The sequence below is a fragment of the Cetorhinus maximus genome, chromosome 1 (genome assembly GCF_964194155.1).
Source record: "Cetorhinus maximus chromosome 1, sCetMax3.hap1.1, whole genome shotgun sequence".
In the NCBI taxonomy this organism is placed as follows: domain Eukaryota; kingdom Metazoa; phylum Chordata; class Chondrichthyes; order Lamniformes; family Cetorhinidae; genus Cetorhinus; species Cetorhinus maximus.
The window spans coordinates 14289944-14311160 of record NC_135879.1 but is presented as its reverse complement, the minus strand read 5'-3'; the positions used below and the strand labels follow the sequence as shown (position 1 = coordinate 14311160).

Here is a 21217-nt window from a genome sequence, read left to right as displayed (position 1 = left end):
ATTGCAGAATATTGGGAAGAAGATGACCTGCCAAGACTTCATTAACAATTTGGATGGTTTGAATGGAGGGAAGGACTTTCCAAAAGACCTACTGAAGGTACGGGAAATAGGACTGCGAACAGTTTGTGGCAGTAACTTAAATGGGCAGAAGTAAGACGTCCCTTCCTATAATCTTTCACTGAGTAATTGTCTGAGACATTGTAATGTCTGGCGTTGTTATGTTTTTACTGAGGGCAGTGATGATGCGTACACCTGTGACTTCAGTTGTTAGGCTTGTGCACACACCTGGCAACAAATAGGATGGGCTTGTGTTAACATGAAGTGCCACAGTATTCTTTGGCCAGTCTGTGGCAGTCGCTTCATATTGGTGAAATGTTCAAACTTCTGTGTGTTTGTGTCTTTCCATCTGGTGAGACGTTTTCTCTTCCCTCAGCACTTTGTCAATGTGCTCCTTACTTTGGGAATATAAGCTGGCCGGGCAAATCTCTGAAGTCCTTTTCTGTCACTCAGTGCTCACTCATGACTTGCTGCATTGTTTTTGAGCTGAGGAGTGGCTGATGTTCTGCTTTGTCCTGACCAGCTTCACATCTTCCATCCTCAATAAACCTGAAATCATCCAAAACTCTGCTGCCCGGATTCTGATTCGAGCCAAGTCTTGCACATTATCCCTGTGCTTATTGATTGGCTCCAGGTTCAGCAACGCCACAACCAAAAAAAGTTCATCCTTGTTTTCAACTCCCTCCATGGCCTCACCTCTCCCTATTAATGTAACCTCCTCCAGCCCCACAACCCCTCTGAGATCTCCTCTAATTCTGGCCTCATCTGCATCCCTGATTTTAATCGTTGCACCATTAGGCTCTGGAATTTCCTCTGTAAGCCTCTCTCTATCTTCCTTTAAGATGCTTCTGAACACCTTCCCTTTTATCCTCTCCTAATATGTCTTGTGTGGCTCAATGTCAAATTTTGTTTTATAATGTTCCTGTGGTAGTGCCTTATACATTGGGGGTGCTATATATCTAAGTCGTTGTTGTTCTATTTCCTTGTTTTCATTAGATAAAAGAAAATGACAAGGGGGCATAATCCAAATCTTTAGACAATTGAAGGTGTTTAGCATGTTATTTAACTTGGATTGTGAGAGCCCAACAAGAGGCACAGCTTCAAAGTTAACAAGTTTCAAGTGAAGTGGGATTGTGAGAAAGAATAAATTCCCCTTCCCCCCAGAGTAACAGATATGTGTGAGGCACACTCTCAGTTAAAGGAATTAATGACATGCCAGTTAAAAAGGAGCAGGGTGAATAATTGGTCAAGAATGGGACTGAATATTATTGAATATGTACAAGTCAGAGATGATTGAACACTCTGGGACCTGACGTACGGCTTCATTTAAGGATGTTGCAGCCCGCCTGTGACTATAGAAACATTAGCACCCTGAGTGCATGTGTCTCTATTATGAAGAACCCTCTGGCTTCCCTTTCAATCTGATCTATATGAGACGTCAGTGTGTTTACTGAGGAGCAGGAGGATACCATGAGTACGAGACTGATTGTAGAGCTGCAGAAATACATTGAGCTGAACTTTGCGTCAAAGGCAGGAAATGGAGAGAGAGTGCATGTGAGCTGGAGTTGGCAGCTCTTGACTACTTCTGCACTCAGGAGCTTTGAGAATCATTTACATTTGACTATTGTTGTCAGACCCAAGTTCAATTAAGTGTAAAAAGTCTATTAGATATCAAAATTTGTTCTGGGGGTTCTAGCAGCTAATAGCTTTCTTTTTTGGCTATGACAGAGATGCTGGAAACAGCATAATGAGACCCAGGCCCAATGAGCCTTTTCATATGATACTTGGCAGCTTTGAGTTTCCATAAGGCAATAAGAGCTAAGCACAGGAACCATATTCATCTTGTGAAACTCCTGTGCTTTACAAGGTGAGTAATGTCGATGCTGAGGAGCCAAAATCTTATTCTGCGCTCATTGCACTGTGAATATGCTCAGAAGCCCATAGCAACTGGTCCCCAACTCTGCTCCCTCCATTGTGCTTTGTCCCCACTAACAAGTATAACCCTCTGCACTGCACGCATTGTGGCATTTCCATTCTCTGCACCAGCTACCACTGCAGTTTCTGTAACAAACTGTGAGTTGCTGTCTGGTTGTGGGCTGTTTTCATGCTTTGAACTCGTATCTACGTACGATGTTTGCACATTGAGACGTGAAGATATAATTTCACTGCAGCTATAGAAGGACAATTTGATCCTGTTAGTTTGGGCCACACAGCAGAAATTTTAGAAGGCCGTGCTGCGATTGCTGTACTGCACAGTCCCATCCTTACAGATATTCTTTTATTATAGTCGTTTCGAATGCTGACACACACATGGAATGATGACCAGTGGCAAGAGCCTTGCAGTTTTTTCCACATAGTAAATCATCATTAGCAAATTCACCCATAACTGGTGTTCGTTTTATTGTAATATTATACACTGAGTTACATAGAATATACAGAACAGAAACAGGCCCTTCAGCCCAACCAGTCCATGCTGGTGTTTATGCAGCACTTGAGCTCCCCCACTACCCGTCCTCACCTACTCAACCAGTAGAACCTCGATTCCCTTCTCCCTCATATGCTTATCCAGCTTCCCCTTAAATGCCTCTATACTATTCACCTCAACCACTCCCTGAGATAACGAGTTCCATAATCTCGCCACTCTTTGGATGAAGAGATTTCTTCTGAATTTTATTTGATCGAACCTGTCAGACATTGAATCGGACTGAATCCGCCTTGGTCTCAATACTCAGCCTGCTGGGAGGAACTGTTAGATTGATGGAGCTGCTTAATTCCACAAGCTACAAAATGTGGGGCAGCATTGCCTCAATGGTTGCAACCGCTTCTACACTTGTCTGCTCTCATGCTGATCAGTGAAATTTCAATTACGTTTGAATTGTAAGGTGACATTGTAGTGCTAGTTATTTTTTTTTTTATTCATTCAGGCTGGCTACGCCCATCCCTTGTTGCCCTTGAGAAGGTGGTGGTGAGCTGCCTTCTTGAACTGCTGCAGTCCATGTGGTGTAGGTACACCCACAGTGCTGTTGGAGAAGGAGTTTGAAGGTTTTGACCCATCAACAGTGAAGAAATGACGATATATTTCCAAGTCAGGCTGGTGATTGACTTGGAGTGGAACTTCCAGGTGGTGGTGTTCCCATCTATCTGCTGCCCTTGACCTTCTAGATGGTAGTGCTCGTGGGTTTGGAAGGTGCTGTCTAAGGAGCCTTGGTGAATTCCTGCAGTGCATCTTGTAGATGGTACTCACACTGCTGCCACTGTGTGTCGGTGGTGGACGGAGTGAATGTTTGTGGATGTGGTGCCAATCAAGCGGGGCTGCTTTGTCCTGGACAGTATCAAGCTTCTTAAGTGTCGTTGGAGCTGCACTCATCCAGGCAAGTGGGGAGTATTCCATCACACTCCTGACTTGTGCCTTTTAGATGGTGGACAGGCTTTAGGGAGTCAGGAGGTGAGTTACTCACCGCAGGATTCCTAGCCTCTGGCCTTGTGAGAACGTAACCGTTTTGATGCAATATATTTTATATTCCTCTTCCAGTCTAAAAACCACGCTAATGTAAACATCAGCGTGGGAGGAAGCAAGCAGACGTGTGATGATCAACATGCCCATTTTCTTGCCGGTGCACTGTAGAATAATTGAGGCAGTTTCTTGGCAAACAGCTTCAGATAAATTTGCAAAGGAATATATTTTTGCTACAGTTTAAGATCAGTCTCACACTGTCCACAAGGAAAGTTGGACTGAGTTTTGCTGAATATCAGTTTATGAGTAAATCTAATATCAGTTGCAAAGTTCGCAGCTGTTCATTCTTAAGCTGGGATGTCAAGCACTTGTTGGTCACAGACTCTTGTCTTGCCCCTGCCAGTTCCTCATGCCATTAAATACAATGAAGACAAATGACAGCTGGACTGCAATCTGCCCTTCTAACTCATTTGGATAGCTTCCGCTTGGTACATATATGCATCATTACCTTTGATGTTCTTTGCAAGTTAATTTGTGAAGATTAATCTAAGTCTACAGGCAAGGCTCATGCGCTGAATCCAAAGCAACCCGTGAAATCCATGTAATCAAAGCTTAAAACCTGGACCTTCAGTTCTTTTTGAAGACCCCCTCCTCTAAAGCCTTTGATTATTTTTGAAGCCCATTGGAGTGTGTGTTTGAGTCAGCATGAATGCCCTTCCCTGTAGAGCTGAACACCAGCCCTATTGTGATGAATCTCATCTTATTTTCTCAGAGAAAAGGCAGGTGCTTCGAATGTGTTCACCTGGTGGCACGATCAAGATCAAGAGCGTGCATTTTTGGGAGCCACAAGTGCAAGAAGATCTGAAAGTACGAGGTCATGAAAGACCATGTTGTCCACTTAGCCAGTCCCCACCTGAGGGAACAACAATAATGCTTGCATTTCTGTAGCACCTTTAATGTTGTAAAACATCCCAAACTACTTCACAAGAGCATTATCAGAGAAAATTTAACACCAAGAAGTGTAAACGTGGCCGGACAGGTGTTATGTTGCAGCTGTGGAATGTGGGAATTTTTTGACTCCAAGGCAATCCATGAAAAACATGCCTGCAGAAAGTGTAAGCACCTAGAGGAATTCCAGATCAGGATTATTGATCTGGAAGCCGAACTACAGACATTACGCAACATAAGGGAGGGGGAGAAATATATGGACACTTGATTCCAGAAGGTGGTCACGCCTCTTAGAATAGGGTTGTCTGTTTTGATCCGCAGTGAGGGACAGGAGGATGTGACCATGAGTGAGGCAGGTAAAGGGACCAAGCAAGCAGTAGTGGAGAAGCCTCAGACCAGTTGTCAAACAGGTTTGAGGTGCTCACAACTTGCGTGGACGATAGCGAGGTCTGCAAGATGGATGAGCAGGATGGCCATGGCACCATAGTACAGGAAGCCGTTCAAGCGGGGGGAGCAAATAGGAATGTAGGGGAAAGTATAGTGAGGGGGATTGACACTGTTCACTGCAGCAAAGAGCGAGAGCCCAAGGCTGTGTTGTCTGCCTGGTGCCAAAGTTCGGGACATCTGCTCAGGGCTGGAGCGGAATTTGTAGTGGAAGGGGGAGGATCCAGTTGTCGTGATCCAAGTAGGTACTAATGACATTGGTAGAACAAGGGAGGAAATTCTGCATAGTCAGTATGAGAAGCTAGGTACCAAATTAAGAAGCAGAACCTCAAAGGTAATAATCTGGTGTGGATTTGGGACTGCTTCTTTGCCCTATCCATAATGGAAGTGGTGGAGCTGTGGTTTGGATCTGCCTTTGGGCAGAGAGCTGAAGAAGAAGAAAGGTAAAATAAGGGGATGAAGGCAGAGTTGGCTAAAGTGAACTGGGAAACAAAGTTAAAGGGTAGGACAGTGGAGAAACAGTGGTAGACTCTTTGAGAAGGATGCATCATCCATGGCTAAATAAGGAAGTTCAAGATGGTATCAAATTGAAAGAAACGCTGTACAATTCAGTGAAGATTGGACAAATAGAGGGTGGAATTAGAGTATGAGAGAAAGCTAGCTAGAAATATAAAAACAGAGTTTCTAGAAGTATTTAAAAAGAAAAGAGTAACTAAAGTCTGTGTTGGTCCCTTATGACTGTGGCATTAATAATGGGAAGCAAGAAAATGGCAGATGTGTCGAACTGTTATTTTGTGTCTGTCTTCACTGTAGAAGACTTAGTAAACTTCCTAAAAATACATGAAAATCAAGAAGCGAAATGGAGGGAAGAACTTGAAACAATCACCATCACCAGGAAAAAGGTATTGGGAAAACTATTAGAATGAAAGGCTGACTAGTCCCCAGGACCTAGTGGTCTGCATCCTAGGATCTTAAAAGTAGTGACTGCAGAGTAAATGCATCGGTAGTAACCTTACAAATTTCCTTCGATTCTGGAAGGAAACAGAGTGGGAAATAGTAAATGTAACATCTTTATTCAAGAAAGGAAGGAGATAGAAAATAAGAAACTCTCGGCCAGTTAGCTGGAATCCATTATTAAGGTGACTTTTGCAGGATACTTAGAAAATCATAATGCAATCAGGCAGAGTCAACATGGTTTTGTGAAAGGAAAATCATGTTTAACTAATTTAGTACAGTTCTTTGAGGAATTAACAAGCAAGGTGGATAAAGGGGAGCCTGTAGATGTGGTGTACTTGGATTTCTAAAAGGCATTTGATAAGTTGCCGTATCAAGATAGGTAGGAAAGTAAATTGTGCAAAGGATGTAAAGCGTCTACAAAGGGACATAGGTAGGTTAATGGTACTGAAGGTTGTGCTTCAGAGCTTGCCATGCCCCTAGCCAAGCTGCTCTAGTGCAGCTACAACACTGGCGTCTACCCGCAATGAGGAAAATTGCCCAGGTATGTCCAGTACACACAATGCAGGACAAATCCAACCCAGCCACTTAACGCCCCATCAGTCTACTCTCGATCATCAGTAAAGTGATGGAAGGAGTCATCAGCAGTGCTATCAAGCAGCATTTGCTTTGCAATAACCTGCTCACTGACGCTCAGTTTGGGCTCCACCAAGGTTACTCAGCTCCTGACCTCGTTACAGCCTTGGTTCAAACATGGACAAAAGAGCTGAACTCCAGAGGTGAGGGGAGAGTGACTGCCATTGACATATAGACTGCATTTGACTGAGTGTGGCATCAAGGAGCCCTAGCAAAACTTGAGCCAATGGAAATCATGGAAAAACTCTACACTGGTTGGAGTCATACCTAGCACAAAGGAAGATGGCTGTGGTTGTTGGAGGTCAATCAGCTCAGCTCTAGGACATCACTGCAGAAGTTCCTTAGTGTAGTGTCCTAGGCCCAACCATCTTTAGCTGCTTCATCAATGACCTTCCTTCCATCATAAGGTCAGAAGTAGGGATGTTTGCTGATGATTGCACAATGTTCTGCACCATTCGTGACTCCTCAGATACTGAAGCAGTCCATGTCCAAATGCAGCAAGACCAGGACAATATCTGGGCTTGGGCTGACAAGTGGCAAGTAACATTCATGCCACACAAGTGCCAGTCAATGACCATCTCCAACAAGACAGAATCTATCCATCGTCCCTTGACATTCCATGGCATTACCATCACTGAATTCCCCGCTATCAACATCCTGGGGGTTACCATTGACCAGAAACTGAACTGGACCAGCCATATAAATACTGTGGCTACAAGAGCAGGTCGAAGACTAGGAATCCTGCGGCAAGTAACTCATCTCCTGACTCCCCAAAGCCTGTCCACCATCTACAAGGCACAAGTCAGGAGAGTGATGGAATCATCTCCACTTGCTTAGATGAGTGCAGCTCCAACAACACTCAAGAAGCTCGACACCATCCAGGACAAAGCAGCCCACTTGATTGGCACCACATCCACAAACATTCACTCCCTCCACCACTGGCACACAGTGGCAGCAGTGTGTACCATCTACAAGATGCACTGCAGAAACTCACCAAAGCTCCTTAGACAGCACCTTCCAAACCCATGACTGCTACAATCTAGAAGGACAAGGGCAACAGATGCATGGGAACACCACCATCTGGAAGTTCCCCTCCAAGCCACATACCAACCTGAATTGGAAATAAACTGCCGTTCCTTCACTGTCGATGGGTCAAAACCCTGGAACTCCCTCCCTAACAGCACTGTGGGTGTACTTATAGCAGATGGACTGCAGCGGTTCAAGAAGACAACTCACGAGCACTTTCTCAAGGGCAATTAGGGATGGGCAGTAAATGCTGGCCTAGCCAGCGACACCCATATCCCATGAGTGAATAAAAAAAAGCGTGGGCAAAGATTTGACAGATGGCGTATAATGTGGGCACATGTGAACTTGTCCACTTTGGCAGGAAGAATAGAAAAGCAGTATTTAAATGGTGAGAGACTGCAGAACTCAGTGGTACAGAAGGATATGCATGTCCTGGTACGTGATTCACTAAATGATCGTGTGCAGGTATGGCCAGTGATTAGGAAGACAGTTAGGATGTTGGCAGTTATTGCAAAGGGAATCCCGTGAATGAATAAAAAATATAAGTAAAGACGTTTTACTGCAGCCCTACAGGACCTTGGTGAGACTAGATAGAATCATAGAAAGTTTATGGCACAGAAAGAGGCCACTTGGCCCATCCTGTCTCTGCCGGCTCAAAAACAAACCAGCCAGTCTAATCCCACTTTTCAGCATTTGGTCCGTAGCCTGTAGGTTATGGCACTAGAGGTGCATATCCAGACACCTTTTAAATGAGCTGAGGGTTTCTGCCTCTACTGCCCTTACAGGCAGTGAGTTCCAGACCCCCATAACCCTCTGGATGAAAAACTTATTCCTCATTTCCCCTGCAATCTTTCTACCTATCACTTTAAATCTATGCCCCTTAGTTACTGACCCCTCTGATTGAGTAAATAGGCCCTTCCCATCCACTCTATCCAGGTCCCTCACAATTTTGTACACCTCAATCAATCCTCCCCTCAGCCTCCTCTGTTCTAAGGAGAACAACCCCAGCCTATCCAATCTTTCCTCATAGCTGCAACTTTCCAGTCCTGACAACATCCTCGTAAATCTGCCCTGTACCCTCTCTAATGCGATTACATCCTTTCAGTAATGAGGTGACCAGAACTGCACACAGGACTCAAGTTGTGGCCTAACTAATGTTTTATATAGCTCCAGCATAACCTCCCTACTCTTATATTCTATGCTTTGGCTAATAAATGAAAGGATTCCATAAGCCTTCTAAGCCAACTTATCAACCTGTCCTGCTACCTTCAGGAATCTGTGGACATACACTCCAGGGTCCCTCACTTCCTGTACACCTCTCAGTATCCTCCCATTATTGTGTAATCCTTTGCCCTGTTTAACATCCCCAAAAGCATCAGCTCACACTTCTCTGTGTTGAACTCCATTTGCCACTCTCCTGTCCACCTGATGAGTCCATTGATATCTTCCTGCAGTCTACAGTGATTCTCTTCGTTGTCTAACGTGTGGCCAATTTTTGTTTCTTCTATAAATTTATTGATCATTCCCCCTACATTAAGTCCAAATCATTGATGTATACCACAAAAAGCATGGGACCTAGCACTGAGCCCTGTGGACCCTTACTGGCCTACCTATCACAAAAACATCTGTCAACAATTACCCTTTGTTTCCTGCCACTGAGCCAATTTTGTACCCAGCTTGCTACATTCCCCTGGACTCCATGGGCTTATATTTTTTAACCAGTCTACCATGCGGATCCTTGTCAAAAGCCTTGCTAAAATGCATGTAGGTCTACCCTTAGCAATCCTCCTTGTTACTTCCTCAAAACAATCAATCAAATTAGTCAGACATGACCTTCCCTTAACAAATCCATGCTGACTATCCTTGATTAATCCATGCCTTTCTAAGTGACACTTCATTGGAATCAACTCTGAAGGACAGGATAATTTGCCCACCATTGAGGTCAGACTGACTGGTTTGTAGTTATTCGATCTATCTCTCGTTCCCTTTTTAAACAAAGGTACAGCGTTAGCAGACATCCAGTCCTCCGGCACTTCACCTTTATCCAGTGAGGAATGGGAAATGATGGGCAGACCCTCCGCAATTTCCTCCCTGGCTTTGTTTAGCAGCCTGGGGAACAGCCACATCTGGAGTACCGTGTACAGTTTTGGTCTCCTTATTTGAATAAGGATATAATTGTATTAGAAACGTTCAGAGAACGTTCACTCGACTCATTCCTGGGATGAAGGGTTTAGCCTATGAAGAAAGGTTGAACAGATTGGGCCTATACCCACTGGAGTTTAGAAGAATGAGGGTTGATTTTATTGAAACATATAATATCCTGAGGGAACTTGATAGGATGGATAGGGGGAGGATATGTTTCCTCTGATGGAGGAGATTAGAACTAGGGGACACGGTTTAAAATAAGAGGCCTCCCATTTAAGCTGGAGATGAGAGGAGAATTTTTTTCAGAGTGTTTATCGTCTGTGGAACTCTCTTGCCCAGAAATCAGTGGAGGCTGGGTCATTGAATTTATTCGAGGCTGAGTTAGACAGATTCTTGATAGGCAAGGGAGTCAAGAGTTATGGGAGTGGACAGGAATGTGGAGTTGAGGCCATAATCAGATCAGCCATGATCTTATTAAATGGCGGAGCAGGCTCAAAGGGCCGATTGGCCTACTCCTGCTCCTAAGTCCTATGTTTCTAAATGTACTGGCATGCCTCATGGTTGGCATGCATTGATTGTTACCGGGAAGCTCGGGACATTTCCTTTATTGTGAAAGAAACAGTGTTGTGTTTTTTGTTCACTCTTTATTGAATGTTCATGTTTGTATCAAGTACTGTACTCACCACTCTGTGGGACATGGCTGAACTTGACGACTCAGTTGGTCCTCCCTCTGATGGGTTGTAAAGGACATTGCTGAGAGCGCTCCCTGCAGGGACAATTGAAATGTGGGTGAGCTCAAAACCTTACAAAAACTCTGCCAGTTAACACCCTGAGATGGACACCCATTTGGACTGTACACACACTGTCCTTCAGGCCCCTCATTTTCTTACCTTGACTGACTCCTCCGACCAACCCTATCATGCCCCCCACACCCAGCATGCCAGGCCATTCCCACTCCACTCCTCCATACCCCCGATCCCATCCTCTGCCCTTCCCTGATCCCTCTTCCATTCCTCCATGCTCCCAATCCCACTCAACAACCCCGCTCACCACTGACTCACCCTCACCGTTCCTGAGCCTCCACGAAGCTGCCGTCCTCCTTCTCCCCTCCCTTATGCCGTAGACTTCAATGAGGAAAACCGCTGAGCTCGGACACAACTGGTGAATGCCACCTTTAAACAAATGTGAACCAGCTACCACGAGATTCTCGTGCACTGCTGACTTTATCTTGGGGGTAGGATATAATTTAAAAAAAGGTTTTACACTAATATTCATAGCATGCAAATGTATTACTTGTATGAACCCGCCATAGGATGGCATGAGGCTTGCCACACTGCAAACATGCCACCAACTTTACCCCAGCATCTCAATCCTTAGTCAGGAAATCAGGATTTTGCATGCCGCCTAATTAAGTCACCCTGCACGCTACATTTCCCGCTCTTTCGGGCTCCATAAAATCCACGATCCCCACCCCTGGCCTTAACTCACTGTGATGGGTTGCAGCACCAGTGCATTGCAACATGTGCATCATGCTCCTTTTATTTGCAACTGTCTACTTTTCAGAATTATCATTATCTATTTGTGATGTCTGACTTTCACTTCACCAGTTGGATGGTGCACCATCATCCCTTCGTAAAAACAAAATTGCGTTGTAACTTTTATTTGAGAGATTCTTTCCAGAGAGTTGGCTTGGCCAATATTGGAAGCACCAAGGGGTGTAGAGCAGAGTTTTGCTTCAGGGCTGTGGGTAGGGCTAGAACTGAAAAGCCAGCATTTAGAGGGATCTGTAAAATCCAGAGATTTGCATTCCTGACATTCTCCCCTATTTTAGCTCCTGAAATCTTTAGGAGCAAGAGTAGATTATTTACACTCTTGAGCCTGTTCCGCCATTTAATGAGATCACGGCTGATCTGTGACCTAACTTCATATACCTGCCTTTGGCTTCGTATCCCTTATTAACTTTTTGGTTAACAGAAATCTATCAATCTCGGATATGAAATTAACAACTGACTTTGCATCAATTACATTTTGCAGAAGAGAGTTCCAAACTTCTACCACCCTTTGTGGGTGGAGGTTTTCCCTAATTTCACTCATGAAAGGTCAGGCTCTGATTTTTAGACCACGGCCTCCAGCCTTAGCCTTCTCAACTGGTAGTAATAGTTTCTTTCTATCTATCCTATCAACTTCCCTTAACATCATGAAAACTTTGATCAAATCGCCTTTATTCTTCTAACTCCTAGGGGATACAATCCGTGTGTCTGTAATCTGTCCGCGCGATTTAACCTTTGGGAATCCAAGTATCATTCAATTAAGTAAATCTTTGCTCCGCTCCAACATATCCTTCCTTCCTATCTTCCCAAGAAGAGGATATTCTTTGCAATTCACGAATTGCTTGAGACCCTTGATTGTCTCCCACTTTGGTTGGTAACTTTTAGAAATAAAGGAATCATTGCTTGAATGTCTAATATTTAGATGGTTGCTGAGGGATAATTAGCAGAAGTAATTTGAGCTGCTCTGATTATAGGAGCCTTAAAGAAACCTACATTCGCTGTGGTTCAATTTAACACATGACCAAGGAAGCATGAAAGGTAGTGACTTTGAAGTTTGGAGTTTTTTTTCTGTTGATGGGCTGGAACACGCAAAACCTTCAAGAGACCTGTCCGGAGTTCTAAATATTAGACTCCGACCAGTTTAATTCTTCAGCTGCTGTTTCCATTACCCAGTAGGGTTAGAAGTCCATCGAGTTCAGGATTAAGAGAAAAATGTTTTAGAGTTTCTGGGCTTTGAGCTTCTCAGAACCAACACAATCAAGAAGGCACCAAGTTTTTTTCCGGTACTGCCCAGCCTTCTTGGAAGACCAGGTCCTGTAACGCATTCTGAACAGCTAGGTCAGAAATTGGAATATCTGGGGTTGCAAGGAGCCAGTTGCTTCTTTAAGAGTGGGGTCAAAATAATTCCCCATTAAGGCTAAATCTCCTTTAAAATGTCCAACATATGTTAACAGGAAACTAAATGTAATTTTTTTTAACGTTGTAATTTCATTTGCTTATTACTATTGGCGGGGGATTTAATTACTCATCGTCTCTCTTCTCTCGCCCTTTGAACAGGTACAATTTATAGTGTTTAGGGGGAAAAGCAATAAAAACTCATTGAATGCAATTGCTCACTTGACATTAAAGGAAAATTGCAAACTAACAAGAATGAAGTGGCTTCTTAATCTTCAGTCAAGGACATTGAGTTGGCTGCCAGTTGACAGGATGCTTAGCCATTGGGTAAAAGTATTTTTCGGTTTAAGAGCTTAAAGGTCAAATTAAACTATAATGTTGATGGCACACTTTCTTGTGCTTTAATTTGCTGTCAGTTTGTAGCCGTGATTAAAGGTTTATATGGTTACATTGGAACATCAGCCCCAGAGCACCTGATAATTAAAGTGCTATTTGAGCTACCTACAATTCAATAAAACTATTTAAAATGTCATATGGGGTGGGGGGAAGTAAAGTGAACTTTAATCAATGTGCTGTTCCCTCCAAGTTTATCGAAATGAATCCAACAGACATGTGCTTTGCTCTGTATTAGTCTGTGATCAGTTAGAGTGTTATAGAATGCAAGCGTTTGTCGCAGTGACAGAAGCATAAAAGGAAGAAAGATTTGCATTAATATAGCACCTTTCAGAACCTCCGGACATCCCAGAGCACGTTACAGCCAATGATGTACTTTTTATGTGTATTCACTATTGTAATGTAGGAAACACAGCAACCAATTTACACAGCAAGCTCCCACAATCACTAATGTGGTAATGACTAGATAATCTGTCTTTTTAGTGGTGTTAATTGTGGGATAAACATTGGCCAGTATACACTAGGCAGTTAAGAATGTGCTAAAGGTGACATTAAGGGTAGAAAGCAGGATGAGCAAGTGACAGATAGCCCTAGTGGGGATGGGGTGGGGGGGAAGGGATCGAAATAGGCTAAAAGGTAGAGATAAAACAATGGATGGAAATGCATTTAAAAATAATGGAAATAGGTGGAAAAAGAACAATATATTTAAAAACAAAAAAAAATTAAAATAACATTTAAAAAAAAAATTATAAGTTATTGGAAAAAGGGGGATCGGAAAGAGGGTGGGGTTGGAGGAGAGAGTTCATGATCTGAAGTTGTTGAGCTCAATATTCAGTCCGGAAGGCTGTAAAGTCCCTAGTCGAGAGATGAGGTGCTGTTCCTCTAGTTTGCGTTGAGCTTCACTGGAACATTGCAGCAGGCCAAGGACGGACATGTGGGCATGAGAGCAGGGTGGAGTGTTGAAGCAGGCTGACTTCAGGTGCTTGTATGGCTATCACTGACAGAATGAAGCATCATGTATTATTCAACTGCGTGGAAGAGAATCTGTTTAAAATTCACAACCTTCTTTTCAAAACAGCAAGGCTTGTAGAAAGCGCACCTCTGTTTAACAGACCAAGAGCAATCGCTTTCTCTCAATCCTGGAATCATGCAGTTTGAATTAAGCATGCAAAACATTGAGGTGGTCTCTTTCCTTTAAGCCAAGGTGCTGTGACGCAATATCTCTCCAGGTCTTCAAGAGTGGAAGTATCAAGCAGTGGCCAAGAGGAGAAGGTTTAAAATCAGATGCCACTTTCATCCACCTCCTCACAATTTGTTATAAAGCAGCTTTGGCAGAATCTGCTTTTGAGGCTTTCCGTGAGTCCTTTTAAGGTGCGATTGCTCCATTGCTGAGAGTACTTTCAAGATAGGGGGAGTAGGAATGGGCAAAACCTCCATAATTGTATGGTTATGATTTAACCGAGTAAATCAGGAATTGCTGGTCTAAATTGCTTACGTATTACACCTAATGCACCTTAGATATGTGGTAGAGGCGAGAGGTTACCTAGTGCAGCAAAATGCTCACATCCCACTTCTGTGGCAGGAGGTTTAAGCCATAGCTAAAAATGACCATTAAATCCACCACTTTCAGAGCAGTGAGCCCCAGCGGTCATTATCCTGCTGATTGATAGAGTAACAACCTTGGTTAAGGTCAGGGGCGGTCAGTGTATCTGATTCTCTGTCAAACAGCTGGCTGAGTTTTTAGGCTGCTACAGCCACTTGCTTGGGAAGGGCAGTTTGTGATATTCCCATCACCTTCTTTGCTGTTAAACATGGAGCTAAAATGCACGAGCAGCAAATCTCAGAATCTGAATCATATTTGATTCATAAGTGACTGGTTCTGAAATATTGCTATCAATTTATTCTATGTTAGTGGGGATGCGTGAGTATATTTCCCATTTTCAAAATAACATTTTACCTCGGCATGCATTTCCGATCTGAAAGTCCCTACTTTTGCCATTTTTGCAGCACGTTTTTTTCAACAATAGATTTCTGGGGATGCAGCGTTGTGGTTGTAATTCTAGTAAGAACTCTGATAAGATGAAGAACTGTAGCTATGAGGATGGGTTGGAGAGGTTGGGAATGTTTTCCTTGGAGAAAAGAAGGTTGAGAGGAGTCTTGATAGAGGTATTCAAGACCCTGAGGGGTAAATAGTGAGAAACTGTTCCCACTCAAAAGTACATCAAGAACTAGAAGACACAGATTCAAAATAAGTGGCAAAGGGAGTAAAAATGATGAGGATTTTTTTTTTCCACCCAAAGGGTGGTTGGAGTCTGGGACGAACTTCCTGAAAGGGTGGTGGAGGCAAATTCGATCGAGGTATTCAAAAGGGAATTGGATTGCTACCCGAAAAGAAAGAATGTGTGATGTTATGGGGATGAGGCAGGGGAGTGGGACTACGTAGAATGTTCTTTCAGGGAGCTAGTGCAGACTCGATGAGACAAATGGCCTCCTGCACAGTGAAGATTCAGAACTTAAGAAATAGGAGTTGGAATAAGGTATCTGGCCCTTTCAGCCTGCTCTGGCATTCAGTAATATCATAGCTGATCTCCAACCTCAACTTCACTTTTCACCTGATCACCAACCCCCCCTCAAGCTACCAATTCCCTTAGAATACAAATATCTATCGTTCTCAGCCGTTAACATACTCAACAACTGAGTATCCACAGCCCTCGAGGGTAGAGAATTCCAAAAATTCGCAACCTTCTGAGTGAAAAGATTTCTCCTCACATCAGCCCTAAATGGTAAGTGTATATAAGGGTCTGGCACATATAGAGTTAATGTGGGACTGAGTACAGTACCGCCCACAAAGCGATGTAAAAGAACACATGACCCACACCTAGGGGTCAGGCTAGTGTTGGGCAGAGTCGTGTGTACAAGCAAGCATGGAGACAGCTCCGAGCTTGAATCCTTTACTATATATGTACATAGTTCTTGTAATTAATAAATGCATACAGTTAACCTACTTAAGACTATGAAGGTTTAAAACCTGCCAAACAGAATTTAACATCCTACAACACTAGCAGACTGGCAAACCCCCGTCATTTTTCTAGGCGTTCCAACTCTGGAATTCTGAGCAGGGGACCTGTTGAACCCCCATGGAATTTCAGTCACATTTGTAATGGAAACTTCCTGTTACCTTGTCATCCTGCAATTACACAATCTGGTCAACAGGTGGTGCTGTTTAACATTTGGAGTCATACCTAGCACAAAGGAAGATGGTTGTGGTTGTTGGAGGTCAATCATCTCAGCTCCAGGACATCACTGCAGGAGTTCCTCAGAGTAGTGTCCTTCAGCTGCTTCATCAATGATCTTCCTTCCATCATAAGGTCTGAAGTGGGGATGTTCGCTGATGATTGCACAATGTTCACCATTCACGACTCCTTAGATACTGAAGCAATCCATGTCCAAATGCAGCAAGACCTGGACAATATCCAGGCTTAGTCTGATAAGTGGCAAGTAACATTCACGCTACACAAGTGTCAGACAATGACCATCTCCAACAAGACAGAATCTAACCATCACCCCTTGACATTCAATGGCATTACCATCGCTGAATTCCCCACTGTCAACACCCTGGGGGTTACCGTTGACCAAAAGCTGAACTGGACTAGCGATATAAATAGTGTGGCTTCAAGCATAGTCAGTGTCTAGGAATCCTGCCTCACCTGACTCCCCAAAGCCTCTCCACCATTTACAAGGCACCAGTCAGGAGTGTGATGGAATACTCCCCACTTGCCTGGATGAGTGCAGCTCCAACAACACTCAAGAGGCTTGACACCATCCAGGACAAAACAGCCCACTTGATTGGCACCACTGGCACAAGCATTCACTCCCTCCACCAGCTGCGAACACTGGCAGCAGAGTATACTACTTACAAGATGCACTGCAGAAACTCACCAAGGCTCTTTAGTCAGCACCTTCCAAACCCACGACCACTACCATCTAGAGGGAGGAGGGCAGCAGACACATGGGAACACCGCCACCTGGAAGTTCCCCTCCAAGCCATTCAACCATCCTGACTTGGAAATATATCGCTGTTCCTTCACTGTCGCTGGGTCAAAATTCTGGAACTCCCTAACACCACTGTGGGTGTACCTGCAGCACATGGACTGCAGCAGTTCAAGAAGGCAGCCCACCGCCACCTTCTCAAGGGCAATTAGTGGTGGACATTAAATGCTGGCCCAGCCAGTGATGCCCACATCCAATGAATGAAGGGAAAAAAAATAACTTCTGCATCTGTGCTGTTAGATTTGAATTTAAGACTTGTGTTTGAGACCAAGTCAAATGTGCTTCTGTTTAAGAAACAAAGAGCTGTATTTAGTACAAAAAGAAAAATGCCTGTAAAAACTCAGCAGGTCTGACAGCATCTGCGGAGAGAAATACAGTTAATGTTTTGAAATGTTGACTGTGCTCCTCTCCGCAGATGCTGTCAGACCTGCTGAGTTTTTACAGGCGTTTTTGTTTCGGATTTCCAGCATCCGCAGTATTTTGCTTTTATCGAGCTGTATTTAGTGTCGTTTGAACAAGTAATCAAAAATCTTCACTTTGTTAGGCCTCTCGGCCTCATGCCACTCATAATGAACTGACTCTTCATTCTCTCACATGAGAGAATAGTAACTCTTTGAAGAATTGAAAGTGAGGAAGATGAACTGCCTCATTTTTTAACTTCAAACACCAGGTGGCAACATTGGTCCCAGAGTGAACCTGGATTCGGAGTGCCATAGCAACAGTAACAATGATATAAAAAATATGCTGGAACATTTATGAGCTCCAGTTCTTTCACAGAAGTGCGTAACCTTTCTCTCTCCCAGCAGCAGAAAATGCAGGCAAAAATGGAGCTGTTTATAAAATGTACTCCACCTACTGGCCCTAGTTCTACCTGAAACTTGTAGTAATAGCTTTGTCAAGTTTTAGTTTACCTGTGCTTTTAGCGTGAGGAATGATTCACCAGACACTCAAAAAGAAGCACTAAGCTCTTTGCAGGGATTATAATTGTGACATCAAAAACGATGATAATTACAAAACACAAGTGCTGGAGAAAAGGAACCGGACATTATAAAATTGACGAGCCAGTTAGTTGCCTTTTGGGCACTTTAAGACCCACCACTTTCTGGTCTAAAAGTTCTTGTCTCTACTCTTGATATCAATGACAGCACAACAACTTAGGATACAACACCTTCATTAAACCTCTAAGCAATCGTACCTACTCACAATGATACTGGTTGCTTAGGAATCCCACGAGCTAGGGTCCGCCTCAGGTGGTCAATCCTTCAACAGATCTCCCAGCGCGACTTCCGAATGGCTGACCAGGCCCTTCTACTGACTGCAGTAACAATGCCCATGAGAGCTGTGTCTTTATGCACCTTCCTGACCCTAGGCCTTGGCACATAAGGCAATACCTTAAATTGGACGGTCCGATTGGATTATTAACCCCACCTGGCCATCCAGGACCACCTCTTTGTGGTCATATTCTGCCCTCAGCGGGGGTGGGCGGGGTGCATGCCAACAATAGGTGTGATCACAGTATCTTGGGGCAGGAAGAAGGTCATTCATACATTCCCGAGTGGTCATTGTCTAGTTCAGTTTCAGTGTGCGCATGCGCGTGTGTGTGTGTGTCTGCCTGTCTGTCGGTGATTGAAAGAAACTTATATTTAAAAGCTCAATATGAGCCTCAGCAATGTCTTCAGTCAAAAACTCTTCTCAGTAGCTCCGTTTTCTTACCACCATGAGCCAAGCTCTGCCCACAGGACTTCACCACAACCAGCTTACTTTCATTAATATGAAAGAAGCAAAAGCACATGATTAAAAGCAATTAATACAATGCAGTTTAAATGATGCTTGGCCTATAGCACTCATGCTGGAGCACTGACCAGTTCAAAAACAGGTTTAGTGCAGCACTTATCCTTTTGAAGGATATGCCTTTTGCAAACACAAAACTGGTCTCAATACGTATGTGCAGCCATCTGAAATAGACTTTTGCCGTTTGAGTTGAATTTCTGGGCAAACTCCTATGCAAAATATAAAAGGTGTTCCCTTTCTATCGTGGGGACTTGCCAGGTAAATGGGTTCTGGCGGCTTCCACCCTTAATGGATGGGGAAAGACCCTCTGCCTGGAACTATACTTCATTTGATATCTGAGGCTGGAAGCAACCGTTAAGTGAATGTGGGAAGTACAGAATTTCACATGAATGCACTCAGGATTTCTATGGAATGCAAAACGCCTGCAGTGTTCAGGCGTGCCACATGGCAGCCTCATCAGTATGGACTAGAGAATTGTACACCTAGCAACAACTGGTGCTCCTTGTCCTATTGTGCTACCGGTAGTGTTTCTTGGGGAAAATGGCTTGGCACTTGTGTTCATAGCAAACAAAAACTGACCATGTTTTGAAACATTTTGAAGGGGCTTTGAAACGTTTCCAGGACTTATGATGGCACAGTATATGGTGTCCTTGCATCTCTCAGAGCTGAACGCTGTGCCCTAATGATAATATGTGGAGCTGCGACTGAGGGGTATATATTATGATCTTAGACTAAACTAATTGAATGCACATGACTGGGAGTCAAGTCTAAGTGTAGCTTTTAGTGAAATGGGGTTAGAGGAAAGGGACCCTCGGACCTGGCTACACAAAAGTAATTCAACCCCAGTATAAATCGTGCATTCTGCTATATTTTTATATTTCCTTTATGAATTGCTGTGTCCTCGTTTATAACGGAAACTGCCTATGTAAACCTGTCACACTGTAATTACATCCTCCCGCCAGCAGTGGCACCGTGGCATCAGCACCAGGGCTGAAGGAATGGTTTAATTACAGTCTGCCAATTTTATGTTATAGATGCAGGCATAAGCAGTTATAGTAGACAGAAAATGCTTTGTAGGTTGAATTTTTCACTTGCCAAGGGTGAAAGTACTCTTTGATCAAGCTGAAGAGTGCAATTTGTGTGGTAATGTGTAATAACTTGGTATGATCGCACATTTTGCGTTCAAATCCCAACGTAGTCATTTGCAAATTTGAATTCAGCTTAAAATTAATAGTTGATATTGATAAAAAGTGACCATGGTGAAGCTGTCGGATTGTCAACTGGTTGACTAATATTCTTTGGGAAGAAAGCCTACTGTCTTTACCTGGTCTGATTCTATACCTGACTGTCATGGTTGACTTTTAACTGCCCTCTGAGGTGGCCTAGCAATCCATCTGGTATCTTGAAACCAAGGATGAGCAATAAATATTGGTCTTGCCAGTGGCACCCAGCTCCCAAGAATAAATTTTTAAAATCCTGATGCAGTACTTTGCTGAGAGTCCCCTTAATTTATGCATATCCAGCTCTTGTGACTAATTATCACATTATTGAGTGCATTTCTACAGCTTATCTGTTCCATTAATGATGGTATATGGCACAGAAAGAGTCCACTGAAGCTGTGTGAATTACATAGATTTTACAAGACAGAATCAGGCCATTCGGCCCAACTTCTCTTTATGCTCCACATCAGCCTCGACCCACCCTTCTTCATCTGATCCTGCCAATGTAATCTTTCTTTCTCCCTCTTAGCTTCCCCTTAATGGATCCTTTCTACTCGCCTTAACTAATCCATGTGGAGGCGATTTCCACATTCTAACCACTCTCTGAGTAAAGAAGTTTACACTAAATTCCCAATTGGAATTATTATTGGCTATGTTATATTTAGGGCTCCTAGTTTTGTACTCTCCCACAAGTAGAAATGTTTCCTTCATGTCCACCCTATCAAACTCTCATGATCGTAACACCCTCTATTGAGCCACCCTTCAGTTATTTTTCTGCAGGGGAAAAGCCAAGTCCGCTCAGACTTTCTTGCCGGGTACAATCTCTCCATCCTGGAAAGGGAGAAATGAACGGAAGATTTTCCTTAAATTCAAGCAACACAAATATTTTGGATGGTTCAGTGACTCAAGTTACTGCAAACTGTCAGCTGGACTGGGTAACTCATGAGGCCACATCTATTGGAATTAACTAATGTGAGCAAGGCTGGGCAAAGGCAGCAGCACTCCTGGTGCAGGAAGGTACGTCATTAGGAATAGTGATCCAATCTACGATGGAAACAAAGATATTGACTAGTGTCGTTCCTGCTCTGTATTGATGACCTTTTAGTCCCTAGGCTGTGACAATGCGTCAGTAGACGACGTGAAGATGCGTGCTA

General features: G+C 43.6%; 1 protein-coding gene across 9 annotated transcripts in view; it reads left to right on the top strand.

Moving 5' to 3' along the window:
• psd3l (pleckstrin and Sec7 domain containing 3, like) overlaps nucleotides 1-21217 on the top strand; it is a 300802-nt gene that overhangs the window by 197587 nt on the left and 81998 nt on the right. For all 9 annotated transcript variants that reach the window (XM_078533932.1, XM_078533868.1, XM_078533723.1 and 6 more), the window contains one exon: nucleotides 8-97. In XM_078533932.1, the coding sequence (XP_078390058.1) occupies nucleotides 8-97 (90 nt within the window). The remainder of the gene's footprint in view (nucleotides 1-7; nucleotides 98-21217) is intronic.